At 37.9% G+C, this 18885-nt stretch overlaps 1 protein-coding gene across 3 annotated transcripts in view; it reads right to left on the bottom strand.

The window, feature by feature from the left end:
- SLC39A12 (solute carrier family 39 member 12) overlaps window positions 1-18885 on the bottom strand; it is a 69024-nt gene that overhangs the window by 30207 nt on the left and 19932 nt on the right. Inside the window, exons 4-9 of one of the 3 annotated variants that reach the window (XM_068539033.1) lie at window positions 18556-18728; window positions 14001-14172; window positions 10059-10231; window positions 7219-7371; window positions 4202-4312; window positions 1727-1793 (exon numbers count right to left, since the gene is read on the bottom strand). In XM_068539033.1, coding sequence (XP_068395134.1) covers window positions 1727-1793; window positions 4202-4312; window positions 7219-7371; window positions 10059-10231; window positions 14001-14172; window positions 18556-18728 — 849 coding nt within the window. The remainder of the gene's footprint in view (window positions 1-1726; window positions 1794-4201; window positions 4313-7218; window positions 7372-10058; window positions 10232-14000; window positions 14173-18555; window positions 18729-18885) is intronic. The other 2 variants (XM_068539042.1, XM_068539049.1) reach the window with 2 other exon arrangements.

The following is an 18885-nucleotide window of genomic DNA, read 5'->3' as shown; positions in this document are numbered from 1 at the left end:
TTATTATTTTTGGCTGCGTTGGGTCTTCGTTGCTGTCTGTGAGCTTTCTCTAGTTGTGGTGAGCGGGCTACTCTTTGTTGCGGTGCACGGGCTTCTCATTGAGGTGGCTTCTCTTGTTGCGGAGCACCGGCTCTAGGTGCGTGGGCTTCAGTAGTTGTGGCTCGTGGGTTCTAGAGCACAGGCTCAGTAGTTGTGGCGCACGGGCCTAGTTGCTCCGTGGCATGTGGGATCTTCCTGGACCAGGGCTCGAACCTGTGTCCCCTGCATTGGCAGGCGGGTTCTTAACCACTGCGCCACCCAAGAAGCCCAAACATTTCTTGAATGAATGAAAGAATGTGAAAAAATACAGGGATGCATGCCTGAATGAATGATCACAAGGAAATTGTTGCTGCATTAGCATTTCTTAGTTCCTCAATGCTAGAGTTTAGTAGCTATGTAGTCCTGGGCAGTGACTTACCCTCTCTAATGAGTGGTCTCTTCATTTGTGTAATTTGGATATTAATTATTCTTACTTCAGTAAAGTGTAAGAGGATTAAATGAGATAATCCATGTCATGTGTTTAGCATTGTGCCTGGCATATAATAAGTATTCAATAAATACCTCTTTTTCTCCTCAGGTAACTAACCTATTCTGATAGAATGGGCATAACTAATCATGACTGCTTAACATTAAACTATTGAGAAGTGTGTTTACAAAAGAGTAATACCAGTGAGAAAAATGGGGCAAGGATTCAGGAGCAACTGATGAAAACCAACACAGGCTTTTAAAAAAAAAAAGTTCTAAGAATTATTCAGAAGCATGAGCAAAAGGGAATAAAGTCCTAACCAAAATTGGTTAATCAAATTCAGAAATAGGGGGGCTTTCCTGGTGGCGCAGTGGTTGAGAATCTGCCTGCCGATGCAGGGCATACGGGTTCGAGCCCTGGTCTGGGAAGATCCCACATGCTGCGGAGCAACTAGGCCCGTGAGCCACAGCTACTGAACCTGCGCGTCTGGAGCCTGTGCTCCGCAACAAGAGGGGCTGTGACAGTGAGAGGCCCGCGCACCGCGATGGAGAGTGGCCCCCGCTCGCCACAACTAGAGAAAGCCCTTGCACAGAAACGAAGACCCAACACAGCCAAAAATAAAAATTAATTAATTAATTAATTAATTTTAAAAAATCACACACACAAAAAAATTCAGAAATAGGGAAAATCATAGAAAGAAGAAGACTGGATGCAAATTATACAAACAAATGAGTTATAGCATAAGATGTGAATAATGAGATAGCACTGATTTGAACTCCACCATGTTAACGACAATATCATAAAGGAGATAGACATTTGTGATGAATTATCAGTAGACTGTGATAGAAGACAAAAAAACAGTACTGTCTCCAGACTTCATGGGAAGTAAAAGGCTCAAATCATCATGTAAGCAGGATTTTAAACGAGCCTTGATAACCACGTAAGTATTTACACTAATCGAAGTTTCCAGAGGATCAGTTTTAAGCCATTGGGGAAAACATTTTTAAAGAATGAAGTAACACTGATATTAATGTGTAGTAGGTTTCAAAGACTGATAGGGATGAGCCCTTATTAAAAATTTCACTGCAAAAGTTTTAATAATGAAATACATACCCAACATGAAATTTACATGGTTTTCACATATTTATTTCAAAACAGATATAACTTCTTTCTATGGCACTTTCTATATTTAATGTTTGGATTTTTAAAATTGGTACTCACATTTTCTGTTGGGGGCATTCAGACTGCCTATAGGAATTTCAGCTGCCTGTGCATCTTCTGGGCCTTTCTATTTTAAATTAAAAAATAAAATATGAATGATAAGCAATAGTCATCATTTTATTGAAAAATGAAACATGAAGAGTTATGTTGATTATCAAAAGATATTTTGATCCTCCAGAGTATATTAGAACTTCTCAATTTCATAGACAAACACAGAAGGTAGAGCCAAGAGTCTGCAAGCATGTTTTTCCCACTGTCTACATGCAGGTGAAAATAGCACTCTTACGTAGCTCAGAGTCTTCCATAGAGAGCTAGAGGCTACTTAGATAGTCTGTAATTCATTATTAAATTATGGAAGTCTTTATGAAACCCAAAAGCCGTAGGAAAAAAAAATGATTCTTGATTCTTGACCTCAGTTGGCCCTGCTCCTGTACAGTAGACTGTGGATCTAGAATTCTCTTCTGATCTTTAAGTAGATTGTGGAGAAGAAACCATTGCAAACCCAACACTTCATTTCATTCATCATAGCATAAGATGCTGTTTCTGTTGCGTTTCCAGTTAGGAAAAAAACAAAAACAAAAAAAACCTTGCTGACTAAGAAAGGAGATCAACAAACTTACAAAAGAATACAATTTTAAAAGATTTTTCATCCTTTCACATGACAGGAAGGTGAGATTTTGGAATTGACTTCTACAAGTTGAGATGATATGATTTTATTTCAGAGACTGACTCATGGTTCAATTTCAGGAAAGACACTTTCCCTCCCTAGGCCTAAGATTCTTGTTCTATTGTGTGAAAAGAATACTTCTTATCTGTCTATGGAACATGTCATTTTAGAAGCATATTCCTATCACCCAAAATTGTGGAAACTTTGAGACAAATTTAATGTGAGACATAAGCATCTTTTTTTTAATGTAAACAGAGAAAGTAAACTTAACATTCACGTGTTAGAATAACAGCAGTTATTCAAAAGATGTAACGATAGGCTATTTTTGGAGAAGGATGGCTGAGAAGGTAGGATCTGAAGGATACAGGATTAGAAGAGGTAGACAGGCCTCTTGCCTGAAATTGGTGGATCTAGAAACAAAAGAAAAATGTGGGGTTTTTAAAAATTACGTTATATCAAAAGCCTGATTAAGATCAAAAGACTATTAAAAGACAGGAGTTCAGATATTTATTCCAGGATTTTTTTTTTTCCCCAAAAAGCTATATATTGTCACAGTATGTAAAGGAATTTAGAGGCAAATATCTAAAACTCCTTTGATGACTGGAAAGATTTGTGAGTTCCTCTTCCTTAAAAAATTTCCTTAAAAAACAGGGAATTCAAAATGTATATCTCAGAAATAACTAAAAAAACAAAAACAAAAACAAAACAGGAAATTGGACCCATCAAACAATCCTAAAAGTTCATATTATTTCTATTTCTCTTTAGGTTGATCTTGCAGCTTAAATAACAAAAGAAATGGTGAGTATATTATTAGTGAGCTAGAGAAGTCAAATCGTTCTAAACTCATTGAATTAGCATCCGAGATGTGTTTACATCTTGGGGCTCTGGACCCTTCATTCACACAGAAGAAATGAGGTCAGCATTAAAGTGATTTAAAAACTAATCTCAGCCTGGAGTTATCTTCTTTCAAACCACATGTGACGTATCTAAATAATAAACACAATAAGGTTTTTGTACAGAAATATTTTTTGTTCACATCCCTGAGTTAGCTCTAGCTCTGCAATCTACTGCCAGACTTGTATTTTGCCAGGTTAATGTGTCAGGAATAGCTTACTTCTCTCTACTCAGGAATCTACTCTTGAACTGTAACCCCCTCCCCCAAGGCCATGGTTATAGGAGGCACGTTTTCTAACTATGTTATATATTTTCATATTTTTCCGGTCCCTTTATTTATGACTTTAAGAATTAAAATGGGAATATTGTTTTGAACCTGATTGGAGGTTGTGTTTTGAGAATTCACACAGAAGATTTTTGTTGTGGAAAACTCAGTGTAACAGAAGGCATTTACTATGAGACATCTCCTTGAACAGAATCACTCTCTCCTACATTACGAAATGAACCCTCCACTCTTAGGTCCTCTAACTAATTCCTTGCTCAACATTTATTTGGCCTCACCTAGTCATGACTAAGGATTTCTCAGACTGGAGAAACCTCAAGGTCGGCTGGTTTATGAAAACTTGTAAACAGAGTGATTAAGGTTATGTTTATTATGTCAATCTGATCCACATGTGTTTCAAAGAGGTGCAGAGAGCAGTGACTTGAATCTGTGGAAAATGCATTTTACCCTTGAAAACAGCCTTCAGGTGTTTGGCAAAGTTTTCCAAATAGGATTTATCATGATCAAGAACAGGCAAATCAGGAGTGGATTCTATTAATACTTATCTAGCCTACTGATTCTCATCTATTTATCAAGGAATAAAGGAAAGAAGGTAATCAAATCAGTAGAATACTTCAGGTCAGTAACCAACCAACTGGATAGTTGAAGCAGATTTGCCTCTGCCTGACTGGTCACTTGATTCAGTGTTGAATGCAAGATGACGGGAATGTCCCATATGCCCATTAACCAGTGACATGCCCTGCTGGATGAGGATGGTTTAAAATTAGTGCTGAAGCCAGAAGAACACAGGTGTAGCCTTTGTCAGTACCACAGTTCTATTTAACATTTTGCTTATTGGCCAAAGGGGTGGATGAGGGTACTGGGAGAATTTCATCAGGATAAATACTTGCTAAAACGAATGTTTTAGGGCATAGGACTGCCCTAAAACATCATGCATAGTCTAAATGCTTTAAGAATGCAACCTCAAATTTGGGGTTAGCAGATGCAAACTAATGTATATAGTATGGATAAACAACAAGGTCCTACTGTATAGCACAGGGAACTATATTCAATATCCTGTGATAAACCATAACAGGAAAGAATATGAAAATGAATATATGTATGTATAACTGAGTCACTTTGCTGTACAGCAGAAATTAATACAACATTGTAAATCGATTATTCTTCAATTAAAAAAAAAAGAATGCAACCTCAAAAATTCTAGTTATGATTTACAAAGGCATGAACGGTGGTAATTTTATATTGTCTATTAAATTGTGAGTTCTTTCTGATGGAGATACCAAAAGGATGATCATCGAAATTGTATTGTACCCTATAACCACTAAATGAATATCTCCAGAAAGATATTCACCAAAGTACTTGTAGCTTCTAAAATATTCACATTCCTTTTCTTTTACACAATATCATGAATCTTAAAATTATGTTCTTAAAACTCATTTTAAGTTCCCTGACAAGTCCAAGGACCATCTGAAAAAAGTATAATTTTTGAATGTTCAGAATTTATTTCACTCATTTCCATCTGGTTACATTTCTAATTATTATGCATAAGTTGATACGTTGGCTTTCTGAATTAGTTTTTCCAGTCCATGAATGCTAGTCTATTGTGTATAAATGGGGATCTTATTATTGTCTTTAATGCTTAGTTAGATTAGAACTCCTTTTGTGGAGGTTAAGTTCCTAAATTTTTAGAGAAAGTGGGATTCCTAAGTTTTTAAGAAAGCATTGGGATTGAAACTGTCATTCCTAATTCCTGAATTACTATAGTACCCTAGCTTGGGCCCCAGGCCAAAGAACAACCCTGATTCATTAAAACAGAAAAAATTTCTACAGAATTTTGTTTAAAATCTATCTATTGTGAAAAGTTTCAAATATACAAAAAAGCTAAACGAACTGTGATGTCAACACTCAGATATTCACTCCCTAGATCCTACCATTGACATTTTATTACACCTAGTTTATCACCCATCTATCTACCATCCTTCTATCCATCCATAAACCACCTTATTTTTGATGCATGAAATAGAATTTTTGAATAAATTTAGGGAGGATAATAAACAACAAGTGCTGATATTTTAAAAGATAGTAGTCTTTTAAAAGACTTTTAAAAGATAGTATACCAAAATGTTCATTGCAGCTCTATTTACAATAGCCAGGACATGGAAGCAACCTAAGTGTCCATCAACAGATGAATGGATAAAGAAGATGTGGTACATATATACAATGGAACATTACTCAGCCATAAAAAGAAACGAAATTGAGTTATTTGTAGTGAGGTGGATGGACCTAGAGTCTGTCATACAGAGTGAAGTAAGTCAGAAAGAGAAACACAAATACCATATGCTAACACATGTAAATGGAATCTAAAAAAAAAAATGGTCATGAAGAACCTAGGGGCAAGACAGGAATAAAGACACAGACCTACTAGAGAATGGACTTGAGGACACAGGGAGGGGGAAGGGTAAGCTGGGACAAAGTGAGAGAGCGGCATGGACATATATACACTACCAAATGTAAAATAGATAGCTAGTGGGAAGCAGCCGCATAGCACAGGGAGATCAGCTCGGTGCTTTGTGACCACCTAGAGGGGTGGCAGGGAGACGCAAGAGGGAGGGGATATGGGGATATAGGTATATGTATAGCTGATTCACTTTGTTATAAAGCAGAAACTAACACACCATTGTAAAGCAATTATACTCCAATAAAGATGTTCAAAAAAATATATCAATAGCATCAGTTACTCAAGGAAAATGACTATAACATATATTGCTTCTGCTTATACCTACAATACCTAATTAATAGAAATTAATAAAGACTTGTTTTCTGACTAAAAAAAAAAAAAAAAACAGATAGTAGTGTTTGCCCTGAGTACAAGCATTTTATAGTATGTGAATGGGAAGAAAGTCAGGGAATAAGTAGAAAACCATGAAGACTGCAGAATCCCAGGACTTTGTAGGGAAAGTTTACTTTAGTCTCCTGGAGTTTTGTTTTGTTTTGTTTTGTTTTACAAGCATTTATGTTTTTAACTATCCCACAAAACTGTTCATCTATTTTCTTATAGGGTAATATATAAGAGCAAAAAGAAACAAAATCTAAAAATAAGCCACACTGCATTTTACATTTCATCATATATGTAGAAATTGATCAAATGCAGGCACAATGAAAGCAATTATTCAAGCTGAAAAAAAGATTTGCTGGAATTCCCACTCCTGAGCTTCTTGTTTGTATAATTTTAAATGTCCTTAAGATAGAAAACGATGCATAATTTTCGGAATTTTCAAAGTTTTTGTTTGCTTGTTAATTTGTTTTGGGTTAAGAAAGACACCCAAAACACAGATTGGTAGCTAAGCCTTTAAATCCCTTCATTCTCAGACATGAAATATTCGCCTGTTTCTAAACTAGCCAGGGAGGTCAAATAGGAGGTTGTAATAAGTATAGTAATGGGCCAGCAACAGATGTTTGAAAAATTAATAATCATGCTTATAGGGAAGCTCTCAGTCAGAATGATCTGTGTGTCCTAGAAATCAGAGTCCCATCCCTTAAATAGACAACCTCATGAAGATGTTAATTACTTTTGAACAAGTATTTCTGAAATAAAAGACAAATATCATGAAGCCCTAACATAAAAGATAAACAAAATTTAAAATATACCTCGGCACTTGGTGATACAAGAAGAATAAAACATTTTTCTATTAAGAAGAATCCATGGATGCCTCCAATTAATCCCAACAGTTTCCAAATATGGCCCTTGTTTTCATGGAAATGTCCAAACTCTGAGGCTTCCTGCTTATGTAAACCAAGAACCTAAAAAGAAAAGAGATGGAAAGAAATAACTTTTGATGACTTAAATATTATTTAGTAGGTGCACTGTTGAAAATATATTCAATTTCCATTCTGGGGAACCCCATGACAACACCTGAATTCATTCAAAGCCCAGTTTGCTTTTAGATGTATGAATACTTCCACTATATGATTTAATCAGGGCCAAATAAGATGTGAAAAAAGAAAGGAGAACTTTGAAAAGCTTCTGCTAATGAGTAGACTAAAGCCTAAGCTTATTTCAGCAAGTGGCCTAAATTTTCATACATTCTCAGTCCTTTAGCTGAATTTTTTTCCAGTTTAATCCATCCCAATTTGCACAGCAATGCTTACGACAAATCAATGTTTTTTATATCCAGAACAAATATAAAGATACATTTCATCCAGGGTTTATTCTCCCCATGCCCCATAGCAATTAAAGAAAACTTTTAATAAATGTTCAAATAAGTAAGAAATCCACCTGAAGGACTTTTTCCATCGAGTGCATCCTGTATGCCCAGCAATACTGTCAGCTCTCTGGGACACAAAACGATACTAGAAAAGCATTAGGAATTTTCCTCTAGTTGACTCATCCCACTGGTTGTCTCATCCATTTGTTGACCTCATGATTTCTTGTGAGCTAGTAAATCATGATGCATCATATTCCCTCCCCAGGAGAAGACAGTTTGAGAAATAGCTCGGTGGTTTCCATATTTAGGATATTACTAACCATTACATTTAGAAAAGAAAAAAATTATATGTGTATATGTTCATATAAATAGTGTATAGATATTTATGTACATATGCATATACATATTGATACATATGTATACATGTGTGAGTATATGTATGGATCTCCATATACACATTGAGTGTATGGACATAACTAAAGACATATACACATTAGTCCACTTTTTCTTTTGGTAAAGACTTAAAAGGACAGCCACCTAATATTTGGAATTACCATTATGTCACAAAACAGAGGATGTTGTCGTGTCAGAAAAGAAAACAGAGGAAAACCTCACAATTTCAGAATAAAATGTAGATCTTCAAGTTGAATCAATGTAGCTAGTTAAAAGAGGAAATCGTGACAGTGGGATTTTTCTCATTTCCGTGCAGACCTTTAAACACTTGCCTTGGATCACGTTCAGAAACCACTGATTTTTCTAGCATTCCACCCCACCTGTACGGCATCTATCTTCCTCTTCCCATAACTTATGTCCTCCTCTCTTTCCTCAAGTAAAGCAACTGCCTTCTAAGTGAAACCCAGCTAAGTTCCCCTCTGTAATATGTCTCTGTAGGGCCGGTGGACAGTCCCACTCCCCCCAACGTCCACCCCTGCTGCCTTGGGCTGTGTACTCTCCCACTCGGGGAGACCCAGGCAGCCTTAAGATCCTGTTGCTATTTCCCAGGATCCTGGGCAATGAACAGCTCTGCAGCCACTGCAGTGACCTAGAAACAGGCTTCGGCCACCGCCTCAAGCCAGTAAGCCCTGAAATATTTCCAGAAAATTAGATTATAAGGGAAATTAAAACTAATAATGGTTTGTTTCATTTCTCCAATGCTCACTTTGCAATTTTCAGAACATGTAATAATTTTTGAGCCTCTAAGCAACAAGAGGGACCCTGCAGGAAATTGCCAGAGGCTTGTGGAGAATTTTAACATCTCAGACTTTGTGAGAGGTGGGGGAAATCATTTGCTCATCATTATCTACCATAAGAGATTTCAGAAGGGATACATAACCTCATCTGAAGACCCGCCTCCCTGAACTCTTTTGCATCTCTGGTCCTAATCCTTTCTTCTCTGACAAATAAAGAGCCTCCGAAGACTTCAGCAAAGAACCAGCTTCCTGGAGATTGCATGTTTCTTAAAGGAAATCTAGATGCTAATAGTTGGGCAAGAAAGAGAAATTCATTTTGATGGTTCAAACGAAGAGAGGTTAATGGTGGTGCTATGACAGAGGTGTGGGCAGGTGTCAAGGGTATGAACGAGGGATAATGAGACACCCGGAAACTGGCAACCCCAGGGAACCATTATCACTCTTAGGGCTGAAAGGGCAAAGGGCAAAGGTGGGAAATAACTGAAGCTCAATTACTGAAGCTCAGTGGGAGATGAAGTTAGGGAGGAGGTCTCCTGCAGGAGGTGTATTACTGAGGGTAATCAGCTGCTTCTAGAGCCAGTGCTGGAGGGAGGGAGCGGGGAAGAGATACCCCTGTCACTCTCTCCTCCTGCCCTGGCTTTTCTGTTGTGCACCCACTGGGGGAACTCAAACAACAGTCCAGCCTGCAAGGGAGCTGAGGAGGTGCCATCTTCAGGGGCAGAAAAGACAGCAGAGAAGAGCAGAGCATGGATCTGATGAGGGCTGGGGGCCACCGGAGAAAAACCAGTACATCTTATGGCCCATTCGTTTTTATTTATAGATACGTACACTTCCTGAACTTTTGTTAATAGGAATCCATATCTGATCACATAGTTTTAAATTTCAAAAATAAGAATAACCTGGTGGATCTAATGATTAATCATCTCTTTACTCCTACCAGGGCTTTGGGGAAATAATACTGATTATCAAGGAAAACACTGGCCACTGTATCTATGCATCCACGCCACTGTGAAATTCTGCATAAACACCTCCAGTGGCGCAAAGTAAAGAGAAATTAGCAACACTCCATCTGAAACGGAAAATAGCCGCTTACCTGAGGGATCAAATGCAGAAGAGCATCCCCAGAAAGTGTCCCAACAGCCAGACCCACAAACAGCTGTAAAATGAGCCTGTAGTTCTCCTCGCAGCAGTGGAAAAGGATCAGGGTCGTCCCGAGCATGGAGCCCAGCGTGAGCAGCGTTACTGCCATGGTGCTGTAGCCGTATTCTGAGCCCAAAAGGAGATTGCAAAAGAGTCAGAGCCCCTGTGAGGGCCTCTGCCAGCGAACATGCTAGAAGAACCCAGCCTATACTATAACCGATAGGGATACAAAATCGTTTTGTGAGTGCTATATTGGGTAAAAGGTTTCAAGGCTTTAATTTGCAAGGAAAAGAATGAAAAGACTTTCTCCAAATTACTCCGTTGCTTTGAAGTTATCCTGACTACCCCTTATGAAAAAAATCACCATAGCAAGCAAGGAGCTAGCTTACCTCCTACCCCCAAAGAAAATAATTTCTCTCACTTTAAACTACAACCTCTATTGACAGACACTGGTAATATTTGTCATTTCATTTCATTGAAACATTTCGAAGGCAAGGAAGCAGTGTTACAGAAGGAGCATATAGTTTGGGCCACTGTAGATCAATATTTGTGGACAAAATGAGTACTTTCTTACAAAAATTCTCAAAATTATTTGTAATGTCGGAAGTGTTTATTATTCTCAGTGACTAAAACAAGCGATTGTATTGGTAAAAACTGATCAGTCAATGTGTAATGGATGACAATATAAATTTGGACAGCCTACCTTTTGGATTATTGCAGTAAGTTTTTATAACCCCTAAAATTTATTCTGTATTTCTAAGCTTCTAGATTTTTTAAATGTTCAGAAAGTGCAATTTTTTACAATTATTCAAACAGAAACAAATATGTAGGAGGGGAGAAGAAATAAAAGGGTAAAGGAAGAAAGGAAAGAGAAAGATTAAGAGGAAGAAATGGCTTTCAGAGTCAAGTATATATGATTTGGGGATAAACAATATTCACACACCATTTTCCTTTGGTTGCAGATATTCAGAGCGAATACTCTGTTTCAACTTAGAAGTTACTAATGTCAGGCCAAACGGTTTGTAAACAATGAAGGTAGGTAATTACAAAATTAAAGTATCATTTCCTTTCATGACCACAGATGGATAAAAAATCAAACAATTTCAGCTATCATACTATTGCACTTACAGCCCATTGTGGATTTTAAGAAATTACCATCTTAAAATGTGTTATAATTGAAGATGTTGCATTCTCATCATTCTTATACTTTTCTGGGACATTCGTTCTCCACAGTAGGTCATGTGAATGACACTAGCTGGTAAGATGACAATAGGCTTGTGATGTGAAGAGGACCCTTATCGAATTATAAGCTCTAAATTATACAGAGATCGCACATTAAAATAAAGTTGGTAGTGTACTCAGAGGAGGCAAAAAAACTTTCACACCTTGATTTTTCCCACTCTCACCACTACTCCTTTGCTGCTAGGGAAATCTATAAAACGGCTGTTGTTCAACAGATACAGAGTTTCAGTTTTGCAAGATGAGACATTTCTAGAGATCTGTTGCAGAGCAATGTGAAAATATTCAATACTACCGAACCGTACACTTAAAAGGGTTGAGATGGTAAATTGCATGTATTTTTTACGACATGAAAAAAAAATAACAGAAATAGTCTGGAATGATCATACCCCTGCCTAGAGGTTTTATTTTGCTCTAATTTAATACCTATGTTATTAGAAAATCCCTAGAGATATTTAACCAAGTTTCACATCCCATTCTTCCACAAATAGACTCTCAGTGGGAAAGTGATTCTTCTTGACTAACAGATAAATTAAAGACATTTGAAGTTTAACATGAGCACCTGGGTGCCTAATAAAGTTCAAAGTTGCCACATTTTTATGGTGGCTACAAAAGATTAGGAAATGTCAGGAACTCAACAAGGACAAATTAGGGGCTGACATTTCCCAGGCAAAAGGCCAAGTTTCAAGTTCTTCAATTCTTCTACTTTCTCCATTGTCCTGAGGACAGCTACAATGTGGTTTTGGAAGAGAAAGGATGTTTCATTCCTTGGGAGCTTGTAAATCTTCCTAGGTCTCTTGTGAGTCCGTTTTACCCGCTCTTGTGTGGCAAGAACAGTCTGAAAACCACAAAATCTCTGACTTTCGTGGTCACCAGACTCGGCTGACTTACTCTAGTCCCCTACATAGTGTCATGGCATCTTGATTGGAGTCAGATTTGATATAAATCTTTCCCATCCTTACAACAGAACTGGACCTACCAACTAAATTCTTAACCAATCCTGAGCAGCTCCTTTGAACAGGTCTGAAACGATTTCTACACGGCCATAGCGTTCTTTCCTGGAAGTTCAGTTGAAGGTGGTGCTTAGGGGTTGAGTTTCAGCGTACTGAACACTGTGTTCTTAATAACGTCTCCCTGTGTCTTCCCCCTCTTTAACATTTTACATTCCTTTAATTTCAAAAGGCCAACAACACAAACCTTTCTCCTTAGTTATATGATGCAACATTTTAAATTGAGGACGGTGGTGTTTTTCTAGGTTCTTTAGTGAGTATGACTTGTTTGGATTTTTCTCAGGAAGACTATTTCCTAGAAGGGTCTAGAAGTTAATTTAAAAGGGAATTAAGCTTTTTTCATGGATCTTCAGTCCAAAACCCTGTTCCCAATTGGCCTGTATAACCAGACCCCGTGCCGGGGAGGTGTCTGGTTATACAGATCCATTTTTGAGCCATCACTGACCACAAGGTATTGAATTATTTAGCTGCTCACTTTGAATGAAGCTTTTTTTCCTCTTAGTGAACGTGGAGTCTTAGATATATAGGCCTGGCATGTTTTTGTTCACAATCTTCAAATGAATCACTCGATGTAGAATCCATTATGAGTTAGAAATAAGTAACTGAACAATTCTGCTATGATGGGCATTGCAGACCACCTCAAAGAGAAAGAAAAGCAGTTCTGAAAACTATGTAAGGCCCTCAGATCAATGGTAATATTTTAAATATAGTTAAATGTCATATTTTTACTATCCATCATAGATGTTCTTAGGCCACCATTTTTTTTCTTTTTTTCTTTTTGCCTTTTAAATGGCAGGTGCTTTGAATTTACAGAATGCATTTTTGTACGCATTAGCCCATTGGAACTTCACTGGTATACTGTGAAGTCTTAACAGCAGTGCTCACCTACTGCAGTGATGTTATGGGTCACAGGTGAGTGTAAATACTGATCCTTTCACTTCCTGACACTGCCAACCACAACCCAGAGGCTGGTACCTCCTTGCACTGGTCACCTCCATCCCAGAACAGACTCTTTGGTTTACCCCAATGTGCCTTCATTTTTACTGTGTGCCATAATGTGGAAATGGATAGGAAGCCCTGTAATATCACTGCTTCCCACTGTGCAGAGAAAGAGACGGGCTTGGGATATAAAGAGATTGCTGAAGATATATGATATATGCCAACAGAGTTGGCTGGAGAAAGAAGGCATGACTCAGCTCTGCCTTTCTGACCCCAACACTGATGTTCTTTCTCATATAACATGCCACATCTCAACTATGGACTTCGAAGCTGGTCCATGCTTGAGTCAAATACAGGGAACAAACTTGATTTATATAAGTTATACACAAAATATAAAATATTCGTTGAAAGGCAGTATAGCATAGGTGGTTAAAAACAGCCTGTCTGGGTTTGAATCCCAGCTCTATCACTTACCAGCTGTGTGTCCGCGGGCAAGTCACTTAACTTCTATGTGCTTCAGTTTCCTCATCTCTAAAGTGAGGATAATAATAATAATTTCTAGCTGGTAGCACCGTGTGAGGACTCAATGAGCTGATCAATGTAAAATGCTTAGAGCGGTGCCTGGTATATGGTACGTATCCTTCACTCACCGTCATTATTGCATACACTGTGTGCATTAGCTTTCCGAGTGAAGAACCAGAACTTACTCTCCGGAGTGGGGGGTGGCAGCTTTGCTTGTTGGTCCTGGGGCAGCTGGCAAGAACAGCTCAGTAATTGCTGGATGATTCCTGGACTCATTTGCTTAAAGTCCTCCTTAGAAATGGCTGAAAGCTTGTTCTGTAGAAATATCTCCACCAATTGTCCAGCAGAGAAGCAAGTCTGTAAGAGGAAGAACATACACTGTTACCATCCTCAGCACTGAACCAAATTCCCCATTGACTACCATTCTTGAGGAGTCAGAACGAAGTGGAAGGGTTCAAGTCAACCCTTCCACCCGAAGCCATTACTATGTGTGTCTCCCTGAAGACTTTTGTCCATAAATAATTCCCCAGGATTATCTTTCATCTCTGATTAAAGCAGCTGTATCTCACTTTCATTCTGAGTATTATATAGTAGGAGTTTTGCACACTTTTTTCTTTCTTGAAGAGATGCACCGTGTTTTACAATGTGTTGGACAGTGTTCTAACCAGCAGCCTAAGGAAACCTTGAGGGCGGATGGCTTTGTATTAGTAACAAAGCTAAAACTTCACAGGATAAACAGGAGCTCTGAGGTATGAGGTCATCGTCTTTAATATTCTCTGATTTAGTAAGCCTTTGTAGGCAACATGCACTTTCAAAAGCAATAAAAGTAAAGGTAATATTTTAAAAAGTGAATGCTGTATCAACTCGCTGGTGTGTAAACACTGAACGATATGGCTACCTCTGTCCCTTGACAGCCTTCCACCACAAAAACAACGGAAATCACTGCTATTGCCTACTGATTTCACTAATTTTTATCTAGATCTTTGTGATTTTTTTCATATTGTATAGGGATATTTATGAGATAAGAAGTAGAAGCAAACAACAAATGAAACGGGTCTCTAAAAATTGCCTCAAAGCATCTGTCCATTTCAGAAGTGTTAAGGGCTGACATTTTGTGCATCAAAAATTACACTGAAAAGTTTTCATATGTGGATGAGAAGGGTGTATAGTTTCCCTAGCACAAATGGGTGTCTTCTATTGAAATAAGACCTCAATGCAAGATCAGCGTGATCTTTAGTTACAGTAAGGTATCTTTAAAAAAGTCAGTGATGTATACAAGGATTGTCTGATCTGCCATGCTGTAGAAAGTGGGGATTTTAAACAAAGGCACATGGCTAATCAGAAAATAATGATGACACGTTTGCTGGTTTCTCCCATACAAAAAATCCTTTGGGGGCTTCCCTGGTGGCGCAGTGGTTGAGAATCTGCCTGCCAATGCAGGGGACACGGGTTCGAGCCCTGGTCTGGGAAGATCCCACATGCCGCGGAGCGACTGAGCCCGTGAGCCACAACTACTGAGCTTGCGCGTCTGGAGCCTGTGCTCCGCAACAAGAGAGGCCACGATAGTGAGAGGCCCGCGCACCGTGATGAAGAGTGGCCCCCACTTGCCGCAACTAGAGAAAGCCCTCGCACAGAAACGAAGACCCAACATAGCAATCAATCGATCAATCAATTAATCAATAAAATAAATCTTTAAAAAAAAAAATCCTTTGGGATGATTCCAAGGGTTAAAGAGCTTTATCTTGATTGGGAGATGTTTGGCTGCATGGAAAAGAACCTACTCAAACAAACAGACACCAAGAGGAGGATGCAAGAAGCTTACAGAGGATGTCTGAGATGGGAAGCACAGCCACATTTCAAGAGGAACTGAACCGGAAGCTGGAAAATTAGAACCAATGACTTTTCTCTGTCTTTTTTGGGGCTTAGTATTTTCTTCTTTCTGTTTCCCTCTGCAGACATCTACTTCCTTTCAAAGTCTGGTCTTCTCTCTTTAATAAACACATGGCCATAGAAGCCCTGACCCTAAAGTGACCTTTCCATCCAAGAACCCAAGACTGGATTGAGTCTCTAAATCCTGACAGATCTGATTGGTTCCGCAAAGCTATAGATGGGTTTTCTTGGTCAAATACCCATTTGATTCCATCAATTTTGCCCCCGAGATAGGAGGTGGGACCATGCTCTTCAAACATGGCTGCTGGACCCAGCACTGTGGGTGAGAAAGCCATTTCTCAGAAAGGGATTGGGCAAGAACTCCAAAAGTTTTCTACTACAAGAAGCAGCAGCAGAAAGCTAAACTTGTGATCTTTTTCCCTTTATCAAAATAATTTACACCAAAGACAATAGTCTCTTTTGCTTCATTTATTAATCATGGAATAGAATTACTTCATCATTAAAAATACTGGCAACAATAAAGGGAAACTAACAACAAACTTCTGATAATGAATCCTTCCTAATAAACATTCTCATTGAAAATATGCCTGCCTGGGAAGTAAGAGAGTGGAAAGATAAACATGAAAAGAATGCCATGCATCTTCCCGCAGTTCATTGTCAAGGAATTGAATAGTTTCTAGTTTTAGAATACCTTCTCATAGAGTAAGGTTATTCTATTATAAGCTTCTATGCCCTTGATATTTACTTGCTGTTCCTATACTATTTAGGTATTGTTGCATTAAATTTCTTCTGAAATCACTAACACAAATGTCCTTAAAGGGGATTCATTACATCCTATAAAATTTTGGTAGACAAAATGTTCTTAATGAAGAAGAAAATAGAATGGAAATTTAGATTATCCAGTCCATAACCTTTGAAATAGCTTTATTCCTTCACATAAAACTTCAACATACTTGTACACTTGTGTTGAAATCATCAGATTTCTGTGGAAACTTTACAAACACATTCTGAAGTGTTGCTTCTTGAACTTTAGTTTTGAGAATCCCTTGGAGGGCTTGTTACAAGACAGGGTGATGAGCTCCACAATTGAAGGGTATAATTCAGTAGATTCCGGGGTGGGACCTGAGAATTTCCATTTCCAACAAAGTCCCAGGTGCAGCCGACACTGCTGGTCCAGGGACAACGCTTTGAGAATCACTGGCCTAAATAATACAGGCAGGATCTCCAGATCCTCTCCTCTCTTACCTTAGGGTCCCCTCAAAAGTCACAAAGAAAGTGACATGTTGGAACAGAGAAGAATTGGGAAAGAGGTTGTTTTCTTTATCTTGCAGAGTCAGCACAGAAAATGATTACTGTTCTTAGAAGATGCATGCCTTAAGTAGGTAACCCCTAAATTTTGAGAAATAACCTTCATTCTTTACGCAAATAGGGTCTCTGTCAGACAAATGGGTTCCCTTCTAAGAGCTGGCCCTGAAGAGATATTTAAAGAGACTTCACAAACAAGGATTAATACAGGCATCAACTCTTGTTACCTTCAGTTGAATACACTGTGAGTTTGAAAGAATCAGCTTTAATTGATGCTTTTGATATGTGGCCTAATTAATAGAAATTCACTTTTTAAAATATAGCATAGCAAAAATATGTGATAATGCCCAATCATTCACAACTTACAGGAACAACCTTCACTGTTGTTAGGAATATGTAAGGAATTTTGCTCTTTTAAAATACAGATTGTGTTTAATAGGAATATTAACTCATCCAAGATATAAATAACAAAAATAGTTTTATTTCTTTAAATCAACATTTCTCAAACAGCATAGTTGTTCAGAGCACAGAATATGCCATCAGACAACCTATGTATATACCTCAGTTTCTGTGAACTTAAGCAACTACTTATTAGCTCCATGCCTCAATTTCCTAATCTGTAGGATGCAATCATATAACCTAACTTCATACAGCTGTTGTAATAATTACATGAAGAATGCAGGTGAAATTGTGCAGCGTCTAATACATAGTATTAATTTACTCATTAAATGTAAGCCATTATCATGGAATATCAACTTTTCAAGATTTTAAATAATAAGGGCAGGGAAGGTTTCTATGTGTAACAGAGTCTGAAAAATGCTGGATTCAATAAGATTAAAGAATCTTATTTACTAATGGACCTCCCCAGACACATTAATATGCTACAGTGCAATATGCATCTTCAGTATTTCCCAATCAGATTTGACCATAGCACCCCTTTTCAAGAAGTATCTAGGTAGACTAGTGAATGTACTTTGGAACACAACTTTAGGAAATAAGAATATGAACATGTTTATAGGCTCATATATCACCTTTTCTCAAAAACCTTCTCAGTGTTACCTACTATACAAATATTTCTCTGTTGCTCACAATCCAAAGTAATCTCTTCATAATCTAATCTAACTTTAACGTGTTCATTCATCACTGTAAGTTTTTATATAATGTCTATATCCTCCCACTACCCTGTTAGCTCCATAGGAGCCGTGCCTATTTTTGTTCAATTATCTATCCCTGGTGCCCATGATGGTGACTAGCACATAGTAAATGCTCAAAGGTTTGTTGAATTAATTATTCATGCATTCAGTATGGACCCAGTGGAGGAAAGAGTAATATATATCATTCTCCTAAATATCTTGACCTCAAGTTTATGTCTATAGAGACCCACTTGTAAAAAGAAAAAACCCTGCCCACACTGTGGAAATAGAATATTTTTACATTTAAGGAAATCTACATTATCCTTTAACTTTTCAACAACTCTTAGAGAATGTTCACAGCTACTTCCTTTGACAATAGCAAATGATGGTACAAGAGGAATAATGACAATACCTGATCCCAGGAAATTGGACTGTCATCTGATTCTGGGTCCTCGGATGCAGATAGATTAGGGTAGGCCCAATCATGGATTGTTAGGTTGTTTTGTTTCCTTTGAAGTTGATGGATTCTATCTTTTCTGATACAGGTATTTTTAGTCCAGAGAGTATTGAGGAGTTGGTCTAGTTCTAGAAATTTCAAACAAAATCTGGTGTCACATAGAATGAAGAGAGGCCAGCTTCAGAATAATCACAATTTCACACGGCCACAGCATAGATATTTACTAAGTAAATTTCTAAGTTCTAATGAAAAGCCAAGGTTTTACTCTGAACAAGAATAGAGAGC

This window comes from Eschrichtius robustus, chromosome 1, assembly GCF_028021215.1.
Source record: "Eschrichtius robustus isolate mEscRob2 chromosome 1, mEscRob2.pri, whole genome shotgun sequence".
In the NCBI taxonomy this organism is placed as follows: Eukaryota; Metazoa; Chordata; class Mammalia; order Artiodactyla; family Eschrichtiidae; genus Eschrichtius; species Eschrichtius robustus.
This window is presented reverse-complemented; position numbering and strand designations above follow the sequence as displayed.